Below are 19015 nucleotides of genomic sequence, written 5' to 3'. Positions count from 1 at the left end.
AAGAAAACTGAGCTTTCAGACAGTCTATAGAACAAATTAAGGCTTTGTTATTTTGGCCATAAATGGAAGTATCTTGCCAAAAATTGTTTTTAAAAAGAGATCGTATTATAAAGCATATTTTAAAAATGCTTTTTAAAGTATCAGCACTGAATCCTGGTAGCTTTCAGACTGCAAAGTTCTAAATGTCAAGATAATGATGAAAATACTTTCCATTTGCACATGGAGTTTTGTAAACTTCAAAAGAGATCAGATTCTGTAACCAATATTTCAGCTGAACTCCTGCTCTCTCTGCTAATTACATTTTTGTGGCATTGCAGGACGGCGAAGTTCTTTATTCAGACTGGAAGATGGAAAGGGATGGTGACTCAGGAAGACTGCTTAGTATGTCTTAAATTTCTCAAGGTTTCTAAAACTGCTGTAGGACCCAGATAGTGAGTTTTAAAGCACAACATACATTGGATTTCCTTAAATATTGATCAACTTGTTCTGAATTAGTATGAAAAATTGGTTGTCTGAATACACTAGTAATTGGCAATTGTTATTTGAGGAACCATCTGTCCCTTTGGTTTCTGCCATCAGGTGATATTCAGTGATATCTGTCAGCTAGCCACACTTTAGGTCAGATAGTATCAGATAGTGGCACCAGAAGCAAGCTTTCGTTATGGAATGATCTCTCTTCAGAGATTCTCATGGTTCCCCCTCCCCGATTAAATTCTTTTTTGAGTGGTGGGACACTTCAAGACAGGTTTTTTTTTAAATCCAGTTTTTTAAAAAATTACTCAGCAATGTTACCTTCTTCTACAGCTGAGAGTGAATGTCTGGCCCAAGATCACTCAGTAGGCTGTAAGACCAGAACTCATAATCTTTTGGCTTCTAGCCTAGTTCCTTAACCGCTACACCAAACTGGTGCTCCCAGTGACATTAAAGTTATTTAAAACCAGATTTTTCTCCTAAGCTGTGCTGGAAGAGGTGGGAGGAAAGTTGGTCATATGTTGTCTTTGAGCTATTTATGAACTGCCTATCACTTTTTGTACCTGTAAGTGCCCAGAGCCATAGATGATTGTAATGGAATATGGGAATGATCTAGGGAAAAGGGGGGGGGGACGCTCTCTAGGAAATCATCAGAGAAGAGAGGCAGGAACCCCCAGTGGCTTAACAGTCAGAAAAAGAAATTTAGAGAAATCTACCTTAATGGATCAAGGAGTTAAAAATGACAGTGGGAAGTCTATACTTTCAAACTTGCAAGATTCTGTTAATGTAGTCTTAAAATGAAGTAGATTTAGCTCATCTGGTCTTCTTCCATGCCTGGTTTTAGCCAAGTGGGTTGACAATTGTAGATAAATGATAGGATAGAGATAGATTAGATAGAGATAGACGATAGATAGATAGATAGATAGATAGATAGATAGATAGATAGATAGATAGATAGATAGATAGATATAGATCAAAGATGGATGGATAGATGGATAGATGGATGAATGATAGATGGAGAAATGAAAGAATAAAGTTAAAGGGTGATCTAGAAAGATAGAGGAATAGTTAAAATACTTCTTTTAGCAGCTTCTCCCAGCCTGGTTTTAAAAGTGGTGGATTTCAGTCCACATAATCTCACCATTAGCATAGACTTGAAATTCAAACTGAGAGCACAATTTCACAAGGGCTGACTTAAAACAACTAAACAGCCTTCAAATCACCATGAATGAAGGAGTGGAAGGAGTGAAAAATAGTAGTGCAGAGAACATTCAGTATAGTATTTCTTTTTAAGACAATTACATGGTCAAGACTAGAATGAATTGATAATCCATTTTTTCAATACTTAATTATCAATTAAAATAAACATAAAGTTACTAGAGTCTAATTTGGATGAGAACTCCTCATCCTGAATTCCCTTGATGGGAAAATGAGTTAATTATGGGGTCCTTGGTGCTCTCTGAGCTTGGTTGTTTTCTTGCAGATATTTCATTACCCAATTACCTAACATCATCAGTGCTAGCACTGGAGACCACAGATTCCACAGTTCAACCCTGAACTACAAATATTCCCTTCTATTGGTGCCTCAACTAAGTTGAACATTTCACAACAGCCATGTGAACTAGGAAGATGAATTGAGTGGACCAGAGTATAATGTCAGTGTTTAAGGTACTGGATTAGGAATAAGGAGATAAGGGTTAACATCCACCCTCAGCCAGAGGACTCATTGAATAAATCTATGCCGGCCTCTTAGCCCAAATCTGTGAGAAAAAAAAAATCAAATGTAACAAGTAAATACAAATAATAAAATTTTGTATTCATATACAAAAGCTTACCTTTTCTTTTCTCCTGCTTCAGGTCAGAAACCATCTAACATACACAGCGTCCATGATGGACTTGTTCACACTGTGCAAAGATCACCATTTTTCAAAGATATCATTCTCACAATCGGAGGCTGGAATTTTGCAATATGGAAAGAAGGTGTTACGGTAAAGATTTCTGGAATCAAAAATCTCGCAAAAGAAGTTGCAGATCAAAATTTTTAATGGAAGGCAACTCAGAGGTGTACAAACATGTTGCAACCTCTTTTGAATTTAGGAGTAGCTCTCCAAACTTACTTAAGCTTTTCGCTATAGTACAATCCTTACAGAGGATGTGGCAGAATTGCTGGTAATTAAATCCATTGAGATATTGCTTCTTACTAGGGCTTAATTTGTGTGTGTGTGTGTATAATGTAGTGTAGTGTAGTGTGTGTGATGTAGAAGCAAGCAGCTTTGTGTATTAATAGTGGTTTGGGGCACATTTTGCCTTTCTTGCTAAATTAACTTAGAAACTTGCTGTCATAAGAATAGACCAAAATTTGTAGAATTTAAGGTGTTACAATTAGATGAGCAAAACTGTAGAAAGTGTATGGAATTCCATCTAAGTGTACAGTGTAAGTTTTTGTGACATGTGATGGGAAATAGTTGAGAAAATATGAAACATTATTTCTGTTGCTTTTAACTCAGGGTGGACCGCTCCTTAAGTCAAACTGTGCAGCAAAGAGGTATACTGTTGGACATTGGTCTTTATCAAGACCAGGAGTTTTCTTTATTGGAAGAGAAGATGGAAATGTTGACATTTGGGACCTGTTGGAGAAAACCCATGAAGCATCTCAGACCCAAAATATCAGCATTGCACATATTACTTGCATTAAGCCCTGGATCTATTCTTGTACGCCAGTACAGTTTGCTATAATTCTGTTTCTCTATTTAAAATATAATTTTGCAATCTTTCTTTAGTCATGGCCATTGCAGCACCCCCATGGTCACGTGATCAAAATTCAGGTCGTTGGCAGCCCCTACGTACTTAAAGCCACAGGGGCACGGCCTATCTCCTCCCTCCATCACTGGCTTTTTGACTCCTGCACTCTGCAGCCCTTACTGCCTTTGCACTCCATTTCCCCCAGTTGACCTTTGCCCTCTTCTTGCTCCTGCTGCTGACCAAGGCATACCAAGCCTGGTCTTCTGCCAGGCAAGGATCTGCTCCCAAGATGGCACGCAGTAATTTTCTTACAAGACCTGGGGAAGGAGGCCTTGAGCTGCTACAGCTGCCTTGCAAAGGGCCAGGCTAGGCACACCTCGTCAGCACCGGAAACAAGAAGATCATAGAATCCTACGATCTTAGAGCTAGAAGGGACTTTGGAGGTCTTCTATCTAATCTAACCTCCTGCCCAAGGAAGAAGTCTTTATATCATCCTGGACAAATGGTTGTCCAATCTTTTCTTGAAAACCTCCAGCGATGGAACATCTGCAACTTAAGGAGGCAAATGGTTCCACTGATTAACTCACTGTCAGAAAATTCCTCTTTATTTCCAGGTTGAATCTCCCTCTGGGGACAAACACTGCTAGACAGTGAAGGCAGGTAAATACGAGGCTGCATGAACCTTGAAGTGTTGGGGTAGCAATGGAGCTGTGACCGGAGCATCACCCTACGCTGTTGGACTGAGCAAGGCTTGGAGAGACTGGGGCTTAGCCCTGATGGGCTGGGGCAGCTGCCATTTTTTTATACAACCCCAGAAACTCACAGAGTCACCTTTCAAGGGAGATGGGCGACATAAAAATTGAATTAATGAAATAACAGCATTGCAAGCAGATCCAGAACCACACATTGTGGTGCTGCTTGCTGCTTCACGAGGCAGAGTGCAGGACAGAGTTGCAGTAGGGTACCAGGGTTGCCATCCTTAAGCGATGCAGCTGCAGGACTTCAAGCTTTACGACCGCAACATTTAACAATGGAAATTCCAGTCCCAATTGCTGTCTACAGGACTACCTGTAATTTATTCTGTTAGTTAGCCTCTGTCACTTTTTAACAACTGAAACCTGGCCCAACCATTATATATGCTCTGTATTCATGATAAAATATTCGCTCTCAATTTATTGCTCTACAGCTGTATTTCTCAACCTTGATGGGTGGACTTCAACTCTTAAAGTTCCCAAGATTGAGAAATACTGCTACAGCGTATACAGCAGATTTACTTATCATTGGGATTCTATATAAGAGTTTTAACTAGGAGCAAAAAATCTGCCAAATCTATTCCAAAGTCGTAAACCAATATATTTTAGCAAGTTATATCGATCTAACAGGTTTTAGTACCATTTGCTTGTGGAACAAGGTAGAATGTATTCTGGAAATGAGCATTTCACACCCATTCACCAACATAAGTAATGAAAGCAAATATTCTATCTGTGGTTAGAAGTTGTATGTTTACACCCACAGTAATATTTTCTGTCTTCTCCTACAGCAAAGCAACACTTCCTAGCAGTGGCTGATGATTTTGGCACCTTGCATATTTTAGAAATCTCATGGTCATTAATTCACCCTTCCAGCAATGAGGTTTGTAACCCATTTCATACATTTTTGTGGGTGGGTATTAAAAATTGCCGAATGGAGTTGGCCAAGTTGTGCCACGTTAGGCAAGAGACATCTGATTCAAGGAAGGCAATAGGATGGCACAAATGAAGCTTTGCATTCCCCCATCAGCAAATCTGCTATCCCACAGATCAATTGCTAAGGTCAGAAAAGACAAAGAATTTAATTACATATAAATCATAGTATCAGTCAGCTATACAGCAAGAAAATGCCTGAATAGCATCTGAAGAGCTCCAAATGATCAGTAAAATTATCACATTTGCAGCAACTGAATTTTAATTTTTTTATTTATACCCCACCTTTATTCTTTTTATAAATCACTCAAGGCAGAAAATATACCTAATAATTTTTCCTCCTTCTATTTTCTCCAAAACAACATGGGCTGAGAGAGAGTGATTGGCCCAAAGTCACCCAATCACCTTCCATGCCTAAGGCAGGATTAGAATTCACCATCTCCTGGTTTCTATCCTGGTGAACAATTACACTTGGGTTTGGCAAATGGTGTTCTCCAGATATTCTGGATTTCAGCATCCATTAACAAGTTTACTAGCAAGATTTTTGTTGAAAACATCTGGATGGCACTGGTTTGCCTATTCTGAAAGTCTAACAAAAATATTCATTTTTATTTCTTACATTTATATTCTACTCTTCCACTGTGAAATGCAGGCCAGATAGTATTCAGGTTTCTTCAGTTCTTGTAGTTGTATAAAGATAAGCATGTTTTATGAATGGACAAACTATGCTCATCATAATTAAACATACATTGGAAATGTCAGCATTCTAGTGTTCTTCATTACTTTGAGCGAGAAGTCAAACATCTGGAGTATTTTGAGCAGCGGCAGGAATTCAGAGATCAAGAAAGGGTGGCACTTGAGTATGAAAAGCTAATGAAGAGAACGGTAAGATCTTTAGAGGCTCAAAAGTTAAGATGTGGCTGTTATGAATGTTATTTAATTTACAAACTTCTTGGGCAAATGAACTATGAAAAAGTACAGTTAAAATTAATGGGTTTATGGTATAGAGGATTATGTCCAATTGAATATCCTCAGGACCCACGTTTTCTGTAACAGAATATTTTCATTGGCCTACTCCTTAATTATTATTTTTGCAATATTATTATTATTATTATTATTATTATTATTATTATTATTATTATTATTATTATTATTATTATATATTCTTCTCTTCAGCCAAAAACTTTCTCAAAGTAACTTGCAAACCAATACAAACTTAAACATTCCTTACTCTTAGACTTACAATCTGTGGAAAGCAATTATGAGGAAATGGGGTGGGGGAAATATAAAATGCAAGTTTTTACTTATTTTAACTTCCATTCAGCAAAAAGAAGTTTTTTATAAAAAAAATTTAAATAACCACAACACTATATCTTAGTAGATCCAAAATCAAATGATGGTTTGGGCTCATTGCAGTTAATCCATACTTTGCTTTGCATTTCTGGAAGCAGAAAACCCCCAAATGGGGCTGTCTCTCTAGTCTGCTTTCTTTTCTTATTTTGCCCCTATAATTGTCTCTATCACATTGTACTCCTGGCTGGTAGAACAATAGTTGTAGTACTATCCTCATCCAAATTAGACTCTAGTAACTTTATATTTATTTTAATTGGTGATTAAGTATTGAAAAAATGGATTATCAATTCATTCTAGTCTTGACCACGTAATTGTCTTAAAAAGAAATACTATACTGAATGTTCTCTGCACTATTTTTCATTCCTTCCACTCCTTCATTCATGGTGATTTGAAGGCTGTTTAGTTTTTTTAAGTCAGCCTTTGTGAAATTGTGCTCTCAGTTTGAATTTCAAGTCTATGCTGACAGTGAGATTATGTGGACTGAAATCCACCACTTTTAAAACAAACCAGGCTGGGAGAAGCTGCTATAAGAAGTATTTTAACTATTCCTCTATCTTTCTAGATCACCCTTTAACTTTATTCTATCATCTCTCCATCTATCATTCATCCATCTATCCATCCATCTTTCATCTATCTATCTATCTATCTATCTATCTATCTATCTATCTATCTATCTATCTATCTATCTATCTATTTTCCTACCTGGATTGGCGTGAGGAATAAGGGACATCAGTTGGTTTTTGTTTGCTACATATGCTTTTTACCTTTATATTATATCTGAGTCTATGATATATAGACTCAGACATAATATATGGGATATGCTTTTGAAAAACTGACTGTCGACCCTGTTGTTTGGAGTTTTGCCGCGTTGTTATATCAGCATGTGACTGCTGGTATATTAAATATAATAGACATGAAATGGTTATGAAGTTCTGTTGCCTGCCTGAGTTAGCAACTGATTTTCCATTTCCGTAGTCTCAACCTTAATATCCTTTCAGACAATTGTGCAACTTTTGAAGAGAGGAAATTCAGTGGAGTGATCTTCCCCAGTGCAAGGAGTCCTTGACTTACAACCACAATTGGGAACAGAATTTTCATTGCTTAGCAAGGTGATCGTTAAGTGAATTGTGCCGGGTTTGACATCCTTTTTTTGCTGGCTGTAAAGAGAATCACTGCGGTTGTTAAGTGAAACAACACAGTCGTTAAATAAATCCAGTTTCCCCCATTGGCTTTGCTCGTCAGAAGTCAGCTGGGAAGATCGCAAATGGCGATCCCATGATCCTGGGATGTTGCAACTGTCATAAATACATGCCAGTTGCCAAGTGCTTGAATTTTGATCACATGACCGTTGGGATGCTGCAATGGTTATAAATGTGAGGACCAGTTGCAACTTCAAACAGTTGCTAAACAAATGGTTGTAAGTCAAGGGCTACTTGCACAATGCCCTCCAGCCAAAGTGGAACTATGATCTCAGAATTCCCAGCTATCCCATAACCATGCTGACTAGGAATTCTGGAAATTGTATGCCCAACATTCTGCGGATATCAAGTTGGGAAGACTGTTCTAAAAAAATATAACTATTAACTTAAATTTATTACAGCCACTCAGTCCCATAGGACTTCTCTTGAGTACTATGTTATTTTAAAAATAACATTTAGCATACGATCTTGCTGGCTATTTTGAAAGTAGATATCGTCTCAGGAATGTAAAGATGGAATCTGGTGAGACTTGGGAAAAATGCGTTTTGTGGGGTAGCTTATTATTCCTTCCCTCCCCCCTCTTCCTCCTCCCCCATTCTTTTCTTCTCTTTGCAGAAAGTGGTTGGTGGCCAACGATCAAGAGAATTAATGGAAGAACAGACCAGTCAAAATTATGTAGAATTTTTGGATTTGGAGAAAACCATATTGGTTCGGCTTGGATTACTCAAGGGACCAGATAAATATACCCCCTCGAGAATCATCACTACTTAACAATAATGAACAACTTCAGAATAGCTGTGACTCCAACATATATAATTTATACTGCTGCAAGTCCTCCCACAAAACAGACACCCAGCTATTTTTATTTCACCGCTACTTGTGCCTTCGTCAGTGAGAATGGCCAAAGATAGCAGTCAAACATGTTCTTCCCTATCCCTATATTATGTATAATAAATGTATACTTAAGCAACATTTATTGTTAATTCGCTCTAGTGTCATAATGCAGATTTAATAAACTCCTGTTTCTTTGTAAAATATGGCATTGTGGAAGCTGTCATGTTAAAAGAAAACAAAAAAAAAGGTAACTCAAGGGTGCATTTTGTATTAGGACTAGATGACTTCCAAGGTCTCTTCCAACATCATCATCATCATTATTATTATTTTATCATCATCATCATCATTTTACAAGTGAGTCTCACCTTTCACCAAGGTCAACATTCTGAGTTCACACACAGCCATGCTCATGTTATAATTTCCATGTTTGAAAGTGTAGCAGGAGGTAAAGTCCTGCATAATATTTCAGTGGGGCTACTGCAGGATAAAGAATGGAGCCACTTTTGTTTTGAAAGCATCAGTGTGCTGCACTTCTTTTTGTAATGCAGCTGCTACAGATCACATGAACGAACGTTACACTAAAGAATTTACTGCACATTTGCACATGGGGACAGAAATTTTTAAAGGCAATACATTTGTTTTGTTGGGTATGTTAAATACCTAAAGTCATGTCCTAATCACTATACAGCAGGGAAATTGGGATGCTGCATTAATATGCTTGCTGGTGATTGTCTTATCCAGGGCATCTCTAAAAAGTTATGGATTGCTGAATACAAAGATGAAACTTGTTTGATTTGTGCATAGCGCTTGCACTCTGGTTTCTAACATTAGAGAGGTCAAAATGTAAGTATATTAGGAGTGATTCAAGAGCATCCTATTTAAAGAATGTTCAGCAACATTGGAATAATTTACAGTAGATTTGCCTATTTGGTTCAGGCCATCAGGTGCACTTATTTGGCACCAAGGACTGTAACCAGCACAATACCACTGAAAAAGAAAAACAAGAAATTCAAGAAGAAACCAGCATGACTGCATAAAGATCTCTCTGACAAACTGAAAGACAAAAAGGACAAATACAAAAAGTGAAAAGAGGGGCACATAACTAAGGCCGATTATCAGCAGACAGCCAGAACATGCAAAGATGAAGTCAGGAAAGCAAAGGCTCAGAACGAACAAAGACTTGCAACAGAAATCATGGATAATAATAAAAAAAAGTTTCTTCCAACCTATTAACAATAAGAAAAAAGTCAAGGAAATTGTAGGTCCACTAAAGAGAGAAAGTGGCAAGGAAATAACAGGCAACAGGAAAAAAGCAGAGCTGCTTAACTCATACTTTGCATCAGTCTTCACACAAAAACTATAGCCCAACATACCAAAAAGAACCACTGCAAAAGACATACTAGAAACAAAAAATAAGTAAGAAAATGGTAAGAGAACACCTATTTGACCTTGACGAATATAAATCATCGGGACCTGACAGATTACACTATACAATTAAAACACCAAATAATACAATGACAAACGGCTTCTGTACTGTTATCCCAAAAGAGCATGGGTGCCCTCAAGTTAAGGAGACCTGAAGAAAAACCTGGTTCCACTTTTCATTCCTTTCATAGTATTTGTGGAGAAATCATTGAGGGAAAATGGGGACTTAAGTTGTGGTTATGATCGTCCCACTGGCGTCTGCTTGGCCTCCATAGAAACAGGATTCTGGAGAAGATGGACTTTGACCTGATAAAAGGGCCATCTGCTCTTATCAATTGTGAAAAGTTTGCCTCTCCAAATCATTATCCAAACTGATACGTTAGATTAAGCCTGTGTTCTTCCCATTTCATAGCGAAGCAGACTAACAACCCTGGAAATAAAAATTCTTTTCACACACGTTAACGGTCTTATCTTTAAAATGTATTCTTACCATAATAACAGTTTACAAAAATACAAAATCAAGTTATTTTCAATGTTGGGTTTTATTCAGAATTAACATAGTTCAAAAATAATTCACTTCCTGTACATACGCTTTAAAAAAATACATCAGCTTATCAATAAATGCTTCAGGTTAAAATATATATTTTTAAACTGTACCACTATATTGAAATGACTGTAAGTTGTGTACCGCCACTCTAATCATCATCATCATAATAAATTAACCAGACTGTATAAAATGCTGAAATATTTCTTTAAGGAAAATGTGGCAAAAATCATGCACCAAATTCAGTCATCCTATTGTCAATAAATAGCTAAAATAATTATAATAGACAATATCAAGGAACAAATTAAATAGCACTTGTACCAGGTCCATAAGAAAAAAAAAAGAGAACCGATAATGTAAATAAAAAAAAAAACACCAGACCTATAATATAGGGTATCCTTTCCTTGTCCTCCAACTATCTTATCTTAAGACTATAATTCCCAGAATTCCTAGCTGGAATTGAGGAAGTTGTGATCCCCAAACAACTGAAGATATCAGTTGGTGAAGGTTGATGCAAAGCAAATAGTGTTCAAAACACTCTTTAAAAGATAATGGCTTCCCTTGCTTGCTAAGTAATATTTTTAAAGGAATGCCATTTAAGACATACTATACTCCAGGGGTCTTCAAACTTGGCCCTTTTATGACTTGTGGACTTCAACTCCCAGAATTCCTCAGCCAGGCATGCTGGCTGAGGAATTCTGGGAGTTAAAGTCCACAAGTCATAAAAGGGCCAAGTTTGAAGACCCCTGCTCTACTCCATTGCTATCTCTTTTTTAAATAGGCACCTGGTTGTAATTTATTGCTGCCAATCGGTCTTATTGTTTGACTGCAGACAGAACTTAAATTTGCATCAGGCTTGTATTTACTTTGGTTTACGTGAATATCAAAAATCTGCAGACCAATCCAATCAGCATTTATTAAACTCACCATGCTTACAGCAAACCAAAAGAACTACCAATATTCAGTTAAGAAAAGTGGAAAGATAAAGAATACATTGATCGTCTTAGCACTTAAGGATTAAAGAAGCTAGACCAATTGGAATGAAGACCTTCAAAATGATTCAGGCCATTTGAAACACATTACTTTAAAAGGCACTTTCTTCGTTCATATCAACCTTTGAAAAAGAGGTGAACTCTTTGGGGGTCGCCCTACAGTGGATGAACATGTAGAAATGTATTAGGGGGACAGGCTTAAAGTATATAATAAGTGGTTCTTTATCACCAAATAAGGAAGCAGCACAGCTGTCAAAATTAAGGAGCTTCCATTAGCACAGCAGAAGGCAAAATTCTCTGTTCAGGAAAAAAATTGGACAAGGTACACAATAAGGTACTCCTCAACTTATGACCATTAATTTAATGATGGTTCAAAATTACAAAGGCCTTAGAAAGAATGACTTATGATCCATCCTCAAAGTTACAACCATCACACTAGGCCCCCCCACCCCATTACGTGATCAACATTTAGGCACTTGGCAACTGGCTTGACTTTACAACTATGTGACTGACTTAACAACCACATGATTCACTTAATGACCACAGTGATTTGCTTAATGACCATGGTGAAATGGTTGTAAAATGGGGTCTGGTCATGTGATGACTTATAGAACAACCACATCGCTTAGCAACCAAAATTTCCATTCCCAATTGTACTCATAAGTCAAGGACTACCTGTAATGATGTAGAGTTAGACATTTCCAAGCCAATTGGACTGATATGATAATGCCCAAGCATGGTTCGCTATATCTGGAGAGGCTTTAACAAAGTCAGCTGCCTTGATTGCATTAACACAGTGCTAACGTTAGGCCGATCGGGCTAAAGATCTGCATTTAAGGTCACTACATTTTTTAAAAAAATGTGCATATTTATGGACAATTTGGCACAATAACTCTGTTGGACCACAATGCAAATTTATTTTGATTTGGTAGAATAGCTGCTATGGTCTCTCCCAAGCAATCAGTCTCCCAAGCATCTCTAGAAACATACATTTTAAGTTTCACAATGAGAATTTCAGAAAAGTGTGACAAACAGGCCATCGTGTCTGGACAATTTGTTTTCATAGATCATTTAAAGTAATTTGTATGCTTTTAGTTGCAGCCTTCATATATCTCAGTGTTCAACACTTTCTTGTCCAGGGTATCACACAACTACTTATGTGTGATTGTTTGACACCACAATGGGCAAGTCTCTTTTCAAGCTCTCTTTAGTCAGATTTAGATTGGGCCAGATGGGCACAGTGCTGTCATGTGGAGTCCATGGTGCTCTCTGAGTTTGTTTGCTTGCAGACATTTCATTACCCATTAAAATGCTGATGTTACTTAGCTGGATAAACATTTGCAAACAAACAGCCAAACTCAGAGAGTACCAAGGACTCCACAATTCAACCCTGAGCTATACATACTCTTTTATACAGTGCTGTCATGTATAACATCTCCAATAGGGCATAAAAAAAATACTAACCTTCCCCCATCAGCAATTTTACTTGACTGGCATGGGGGGAAGGCTGGGCAAAGTATAAAAGTAGTGCACAATCATCTAATACAGTACCAGGGGCTGCTCTCTAGGAAGATATGATATTTCCTATGCTAATCTACCCTCACCTGTTGGTCTCTTAATTTCTCTCTCTCTCTCTCTCTCTCTCTCTCTCTCTCTCTCTCTCTCTCACACACACACACACACACACACACACACCGCACACACCATCATCACTATGCTGGAAAATGAAAGAATTGTAGTTTACCACAGGTGTCCACAACCCCCAGGCCGTGGCCACTACCGGGCTGTTTGAAACCGGGCCACACAAGCAATGGGCAAGCATGAGCAGTGGGCCCTTGCGCTTGCACAGGAAGCTCCATTCGCATAAGTGGAGGGCTGCAAAACTGCTGTTGACACCAATGGAGCTGTGTATGTACGCATGCATCTGCCACTCACCCACCTACCCCCCCCCATGCTGAGCTGCTAAGCTGGAAAAGTTGGGGACCACTGATTTAACATATCTTCAGAGCATCAAGTTGGAGAAGAGAGAAGAAACTCTTATCCTGCGCAACAAAACATATCGCAACTAGACCGGCCCAAGTCATGCCTGTTTTTCCACATATAAATATCTACAAAACAAAAGTTAGAAAAATATTTTTGCAGTTTTAAATAGTTGCTTGAAAGTGTTACTACAAGGATACATCAATATTCATACAAATTAACTATCAAAAAGCCTTTTTTCTATAGCAGCCTTTGCATTGCAAGTGAGAAGGTGTCAATATAATAGAACGTGACCTACACACAGTTTGTGCCGCATATTATCACTTAAGTAGCAACATTAATCTTTTCTCTTCTGGGAGAACATCCATACTAGGGCTAAGGTTTCAGGAGCAAACTGTACTGTAACAAAGATAGAGCTGATGCATTATACATCTTCGATAAACTGTTCAAATTTCCTAAGTGCATAGTACCTTGACAAGGAATATTGTTGCATTGTTTTATAAAAAGTAACACACTTTCAAATGGAGAAAGCAAGACTGTAATATGAATGCCTAACTTACACAGCGATCTTCAAAATTGCCCAATGCAATTATAATACAGATCCCCATCCAAAACTCTTCCTTATTTTCTCCTGGTGGATTACAACAGAAGGGACATACAAAATTGGAGACATGGCAAAGCAAAGTGATCAACAACTCACGTTGAGCTTGTTTTTATTGAGTTCCCGTTCCAGGTTGCCTATCAGAGTATCAATGCTTTCTTGCAAGTTTTTTAGGTTAACTTGATGGTTCACTGCAGAATCCATTGTTTGCATTGTCAGATAGGCCTGAAAGGTATGTTCTCTGGATACACAAATGGGCCGCCGGAGCAGTGTTCTAGAAGCATCTGCTTTGCTGCCATCGTCCCCACTTTCTGCCTCTTCTGAAGGAACATCATCATAGTCTGCTTCGCTCAGAGCTTCTTTGGGACTGACAAAGTAGTTCTCTCCACAAGCTGTCCAGTCTCCAGCATAGCGGTTGCTTGAAGGGCTGTCCAGTCTGGCTGGCCTGGATCGCAAGATCCCAGACACTTCGCTCAAATTTAACATTTGAGGCCGCTGTTTCTTAGGCCTGAGATAGTTCACAGAGGACTGCTGCTCCAGCAAGGCTGACTCTTCAGCTGATGGATGTTGCACTATGATAAAGCATAATTGGAACTCATGTTAGCTTAACAGTATGTCTTAAAAGAAAGCAGTAATATTACATTCGTTTTTTTCCCACTGGTCTATGACTTGGAACATGCATTTATGCATGCACACTGAACAGCCAATAATTCTATTGTACTGATTTTGGTACCAGCCAATCAAGTTATATTGAAAAGAAAAAGCCAACTAGTAAATATTTCATCTTAAGACTACCATGCCTACTGCCGCTGGAGGAATCTATTAAAACTGGAAGTTTAACCTGATTAACTCTGCAAGTAAATTTTGCAAGTTAATCGCAGTCCAAAATCACAGTACAGTTCAAAGAAGAGCTTCCAAATGCGATCTACAATCAACTATGTAAGAAAAAGCAGGCAGAACAAACACACATTTGGCACTTTTGTTACCTGAACTCACGGTTTTACCGCTCTAGAAACTAAGTCTCCTCTTGTTATCGCCTTCCTATGGTAAACAGTACAAATGTTTTATTCACCAACAACTGCTACATAATTCAACTGTAAAAGTTTCTCTTCCAAGCATCTCTCTGTAGTATTGTTTTTATTATTATTCATATTTGTTCTACTATTATGATTTTTAGTTCTACTATTATTATTATGGATTCTATTGTTATTTTTGCTTATAACAATATTCTGGTTGCTAATGGAACACAGAAGAGACATTATTCCTACCAAGAAGGCTGAACTTTCTCAGTAAGACTTAATAAGGAATGGCGAGAAAACGGCAGCACAGACTAACGGGAATTAGGTCCAAAAGAACCTGGGTGAGCTTTGAATTGTTTCAACAGTACTGGATGGATGGATTTGTATCTCCCTAGCTAGTCTTGTCAGAAGATGCAAAAACTGATGAATGTGCAGTGGAAGCTTGTTGTAAAGAATGTAGAAAGAAGGTAGCGTGAAAAGATCTTGTATGACCAGGAAAGCCACAAGGAGAAAAAAACATGAGTGAGGATTAAGTGCCATTGTAGTGGGTGGACAGTTAGGAAAAGAAGAGTGCACTTTCAAGACTTAAACAAGTAGTCCTCAACTTATGAACTTTCATTTAATGTTTGTTTGTTTACAACAGTGCTGAAAAAATGGACTTACGACCAGCTTCTGCCATTGCAGCATTCCTGCAGTGATGTGATGTTATCTCTAGTGCTTGGCAACTGTGGTGCATACACAATGGTGGCAGCATCCTGTGGTCATGTGATCACCATCTGTAACCTTCCCTGGTGGCTTCTGACAAAGTCAATGGGGCAAACCAGCAATGAAGGTCGCAATTTAGGATCATATGATGTCTTGCTTAACGATCATGGCAGAAAAGGTCATAAAATGTGGCGCAACAAATTATCTGGCCCCTTATTGTCATAAGTTGAGGACTACCTATATAGTTACAGATGGAAAACATTAGGTAAACACCAAGCATATCTTTCCTGCTGGGTTGGCATTTCTGTCCTGTAAGGCTTTATGTGATACCTTTCTTCAAAGCTCATCCTGAACTGCAGTGGCTCTGCAATTTCCAATAGTATCTGCCAGGAGTTATATTATTTATGTATTTGTTATATTTAATTATGATTTTCCCTTTAGAACAGGGTTCCCCAACCTATGGGTCATGGTCTACTGGCCATGGCTCAGGCTGGCCAGTGTGCGCACAACACCCCCTACTCGTGTTAGTGCGGCAGCTGCGGGGTGCAAAAATGGACTGCTGCCACGCCTCAAGGCACGAAAACGGGCTGCCACAGTGCCGCAGGACATGGAAATGTGCTGCACCACACAAGAACGGGACAGGGCTAGTGAGTATCATGTGGGCACTAGCCCCGCCCTGTTTGTGTTGCGCACGTGCTTGCGGCCCCATGCGTGTGTACTCTCACGCACATGTGTAAAATGCTTCCCCCTCTCTTTCCCTCTGGTCCGCCAACTGTGAAATATTGGTGACTTCTGCTTTAGAAGGAAAGGGAGCTTGTTGTGATATAAAAAGCTAACTCCAGCACATAACAAGAAGCTAACAAATGCAACCTGCCACTTACTTAATCACATGAGTAAACATTCAATCCGGTTCAAATATCTCCCTGGAAGTAGTATATCTTACCTGTCTAACAACTCTGGTTTTTTGTTTTAAAAAGATGAGAAAACATGTACATCAACAAAAGCTCTTCTAATTAGGATTTTTTTCTTTGAAACAAAGGGCTCATGTGTTAAACCTTAAGTGGCAGTATTATTAAGTTTTCTGAATAAACAAGGGCCATGATTTTTCAATAAACAAAGAGATAAATGAAAAGCTGAAATGGGTCACAAGCATAGTTATCAAGTTTTCCATATACATCAGTGGATTAATGTTTGGCTTCACTCCTTTACAGGAACAGAGCTCACTCCACAATGTTTAATTACATTTTTGAAAAGCCAAAGAACTTGGCATGGTATCTGGTAGTTACAGAAGAGGCTGAAATTCTTAAGTTTATGTTAGTTCACTTCTTTGACAATGTATATACCCGGTCATCCAGGAGATATCTTTACAAAGAAAATTCTCCTTCAAGAATCTGACTGTTAATAACTCAATTTTGAATAACCAGTCAAGCAACTATATTGCTTATTTCGATGTGTTTTGCCTGAGCAGATAACATCAATTGTCCACATTCGGGAGGAAAAAAAATCTTGGCTTTCGTTCAACTGACAACCTGACCATCGTGGTAGCAATGAGTCTTCAAAGTAAAACTGAAAATAACTTTGCTTTTCCAAAAAGTGGTGTTATACATGTGACCACCAGAAGATGCTATTGCTAAAGCAGAGATCAGCTGCTCCAAAAATACTTGATTGTTTAGTGTAACCTATTCATATGTTTTTTAAAAAATTAGCTGCTGAAGTTAAACCAAGGCCAAAAGCTAAGCCCCTGAATATCTGCCTGAGAGAAGCTATAGGTAGAACCAAGGTTATCAAATAATAAGTATAGAAAAAGAAGGAAATGGCAGAAGTCCCCAATAGAAAAGACAAAAGAGAGAGAGAGAGAGAGAGAGAGAGAGAGAGAGAGAGAGAGAGAGAGAGAGAGAGAGAGAGAGAGAACGCTCATGAAGAAGAGATGCTCTTTGGACATAGAGGCAGTGACCATGAGTATAATCCATGAATCAAGTCAATGGGGACGATTATCTTCTTACTTTGTAGTTTCCTGCCATTGACTAAGTCAGGGGTGTCAAACTTGCAACATCACATGACGTGTTGCAACCTATCATGACTTTTTTTTCCATTGCCAGTAATGGGGTGGGCACAGTTTTGCTTTGATGCATCCGACCTGCAGGCCAGCAGTTCGACACCCCTGGAGTAAGTAATACAGCCCCAAAAGACACAGCTAAATTCTGGCAAGGGCGCTGGTAATAAACACACAGTTCTTATCTTCTTACTATGGGTGCAAAAATAAAAAATTCTCATTCATTTTTATTTTAAAGAAATTTAAGGACAAAATACACAAGCCTGGAAGGAATGCAAGAGTAAAAGGATACATTAGCAAAGTATTACTTTATATAACTAATGAAGTGAAAAAATGGTTACAATAGCATAAAGTTATATAACTGATGAGCCATAATAACAAGTATTAGTAATATGGCATAATACATTTGTCTTTGTAAGTTTATGCTACAAAAAAAGTTTGAACAATGCAAGGGATTCCACTGCTTTTACTGCAACAGAATAACACATTGCTTTGAACGAAATTAAATATTCTCCATTAATGAGATTTTTTTTTTTACCTGTCCACAACTGGAGCAGATAATGTAAAACTTCTATATGTTTTTTGAAATCCAAGGCACTGGCCAGTTCTTCTGAATCAGTGAACACTCTATTGTTGTGGCTCGTAGTTTCCTGCCACTGACTAAGTAATACAGGCCCAAAACACACCGCTAAATTCTGGCAAGTCATTCTGTTTACTTCATGGTATGAAGCCACCAGTTTCAGATGGTCCAAGAGCATCTTTAGGGTTGCCTAAAGAAAAAGCAGAACATTATTAGTTCATTAACTACAGGGGGGGAAATGTAATTAAGAAGAGAGGCAGTAGCAATGTTATTGAAGGCCTTGTTCCTTTAATTCCATCACAACATTGTCATTCATGCCTACTAGCGGTGTCCACTTAAGATAACATTTCAATTATATCTTTTTGTGAAGCAGAAGAGCACACAGATCTGAGGATTTTGCAGCTGCTCACTATCCTATACATGCCCTTAAGGAAATATTTTGCAAAGGCCAATGAACTGCAATTTTCTGCATACTTACTTGGAAGTAAACCACACAAAACACCAATCTTCAGCCTAGAGAAAGGCTTTACCGATCAGCCTGGTCTCATGAACTAATTTAATAGCACTGCATTTAAATAAAACTAAATAGCACAGAAATTCTGCCCCATAATTGGTACTAAATTAAATGGCTGGAATTTTTTTTTTTTTTTTTTTTTTTTTGGAGCTCATCTCTCCTGCAAAAATTTGTTTGCCTTTGGGGTCACAAGCAAACTTTTATGAAACTATATTTTTTTCATGTGCCAAAACCAACAAACATAGTTAAGATGTTCCCACTGCTTAAGAACACAGGAAGCTGCATTACCAAAATTGGAATACCACACAATCCAGCTCATAA

The 19015-nt window shown here is 38.2% G+C and overlaps 2 protein-coding genes across 6 annotated transcripts in view; one reads left to right on the top strand and one right to left on the bottom strand.

Annotated features, from left to right (window-relative positions):
* Nucleotides 1-8484, top strand: part of DNAI3 (dynein axonemal intermediate chain 3) — a 41485-nt gene extending 33001 nt beyond the window's left edge. Inside the window, exons 18-23 of one of the 2 annotated variants that reach the window (XM_039321019.1) lie at nucleotides 318-381; nucleotides 2329-2459; nucleotides 2979-3183; nucleotides 4754-4845; nucleotides 5658-5780; nucleotides 8063-8484. In XM_039321019.1, the coding sequence (XP_039176953.1) occupies nucleotides 318-381; nucleotides 2329-2459; nucleotides 2979-3183; nucleotides 4754-4845; nucleotides 5658-5780; nucleotides 8063-8218 (771 nt within the window). In that variant the 3' untranslated portion in view covers nucleotides 8219-8484. Of the gene's footprint in view, nucleotides 1-317; nucleotides 382-2328; nucleotides 2460-2978; nucleotides 3184-4753; nucleotides 4846-5657; nucleotides 5781-8062 lie in introns of those variants that run through there. The other variant, XR_005553914.1, reaches the window with a different exon arrangement.
* A 1748-nt stretch (nucleotides 8485-10232) lies between these two features.
* Nucleotides 10233-19015, bottom strand: part of SYDE2 (synapse defective Rho GTPase homolog 2) — a 46790-nt gene continuing 38007 nt past the window's right edge. The window contains exons 6-8 of one of the 4 annotated variants that reach the window (XM_039320982.1): nucleotides 18139-18370; nucleotides 14810-14864; nucleotides 14261-14395 (exon numbers count right to left, since the gene is read on the bottom strand). In XM_039320982.1, the coding sequence (XP_039176916.1) occupies nucleotides 14854-14864; nucleotides 18139-18370 (243 nt within the window). In that variant the 3' untranslated portion in view covers nucleotides 14261-14395; nucleotides 14810-14853. Of the gene's footprint in view, nucleotides 18371-19015 lie in introns of all 4 variants that reach the window. The other 3 variants (XM_039320980.1, XM_039320981.1, XR_005553905.1) reach the window with 3 other exon arrangements.

The sequence above is a fragment of the Crotalus tigris genome, unplaced genomic scaffold (genome assembly GCF_016545835.1).
Source record: "Crotalus tigris isolate CLP2741 ecotype Arizona unplaced genomic scaffold, ASM1654583v1 scf7180000023718.2468807, whole genome shotgun sequence".
NCBI classification, from domain to species: domain Eukaryota; kingdom Metazoa; phylum Chordata; class Lepidosauria; order Squamata; family Viperidae; genus Crotalus; species Crotalus tigris.
Note: the sequence above shows the minus strand (reverse complement) of the source record. Positions and strands in the feature narration are given on the sequence as shown.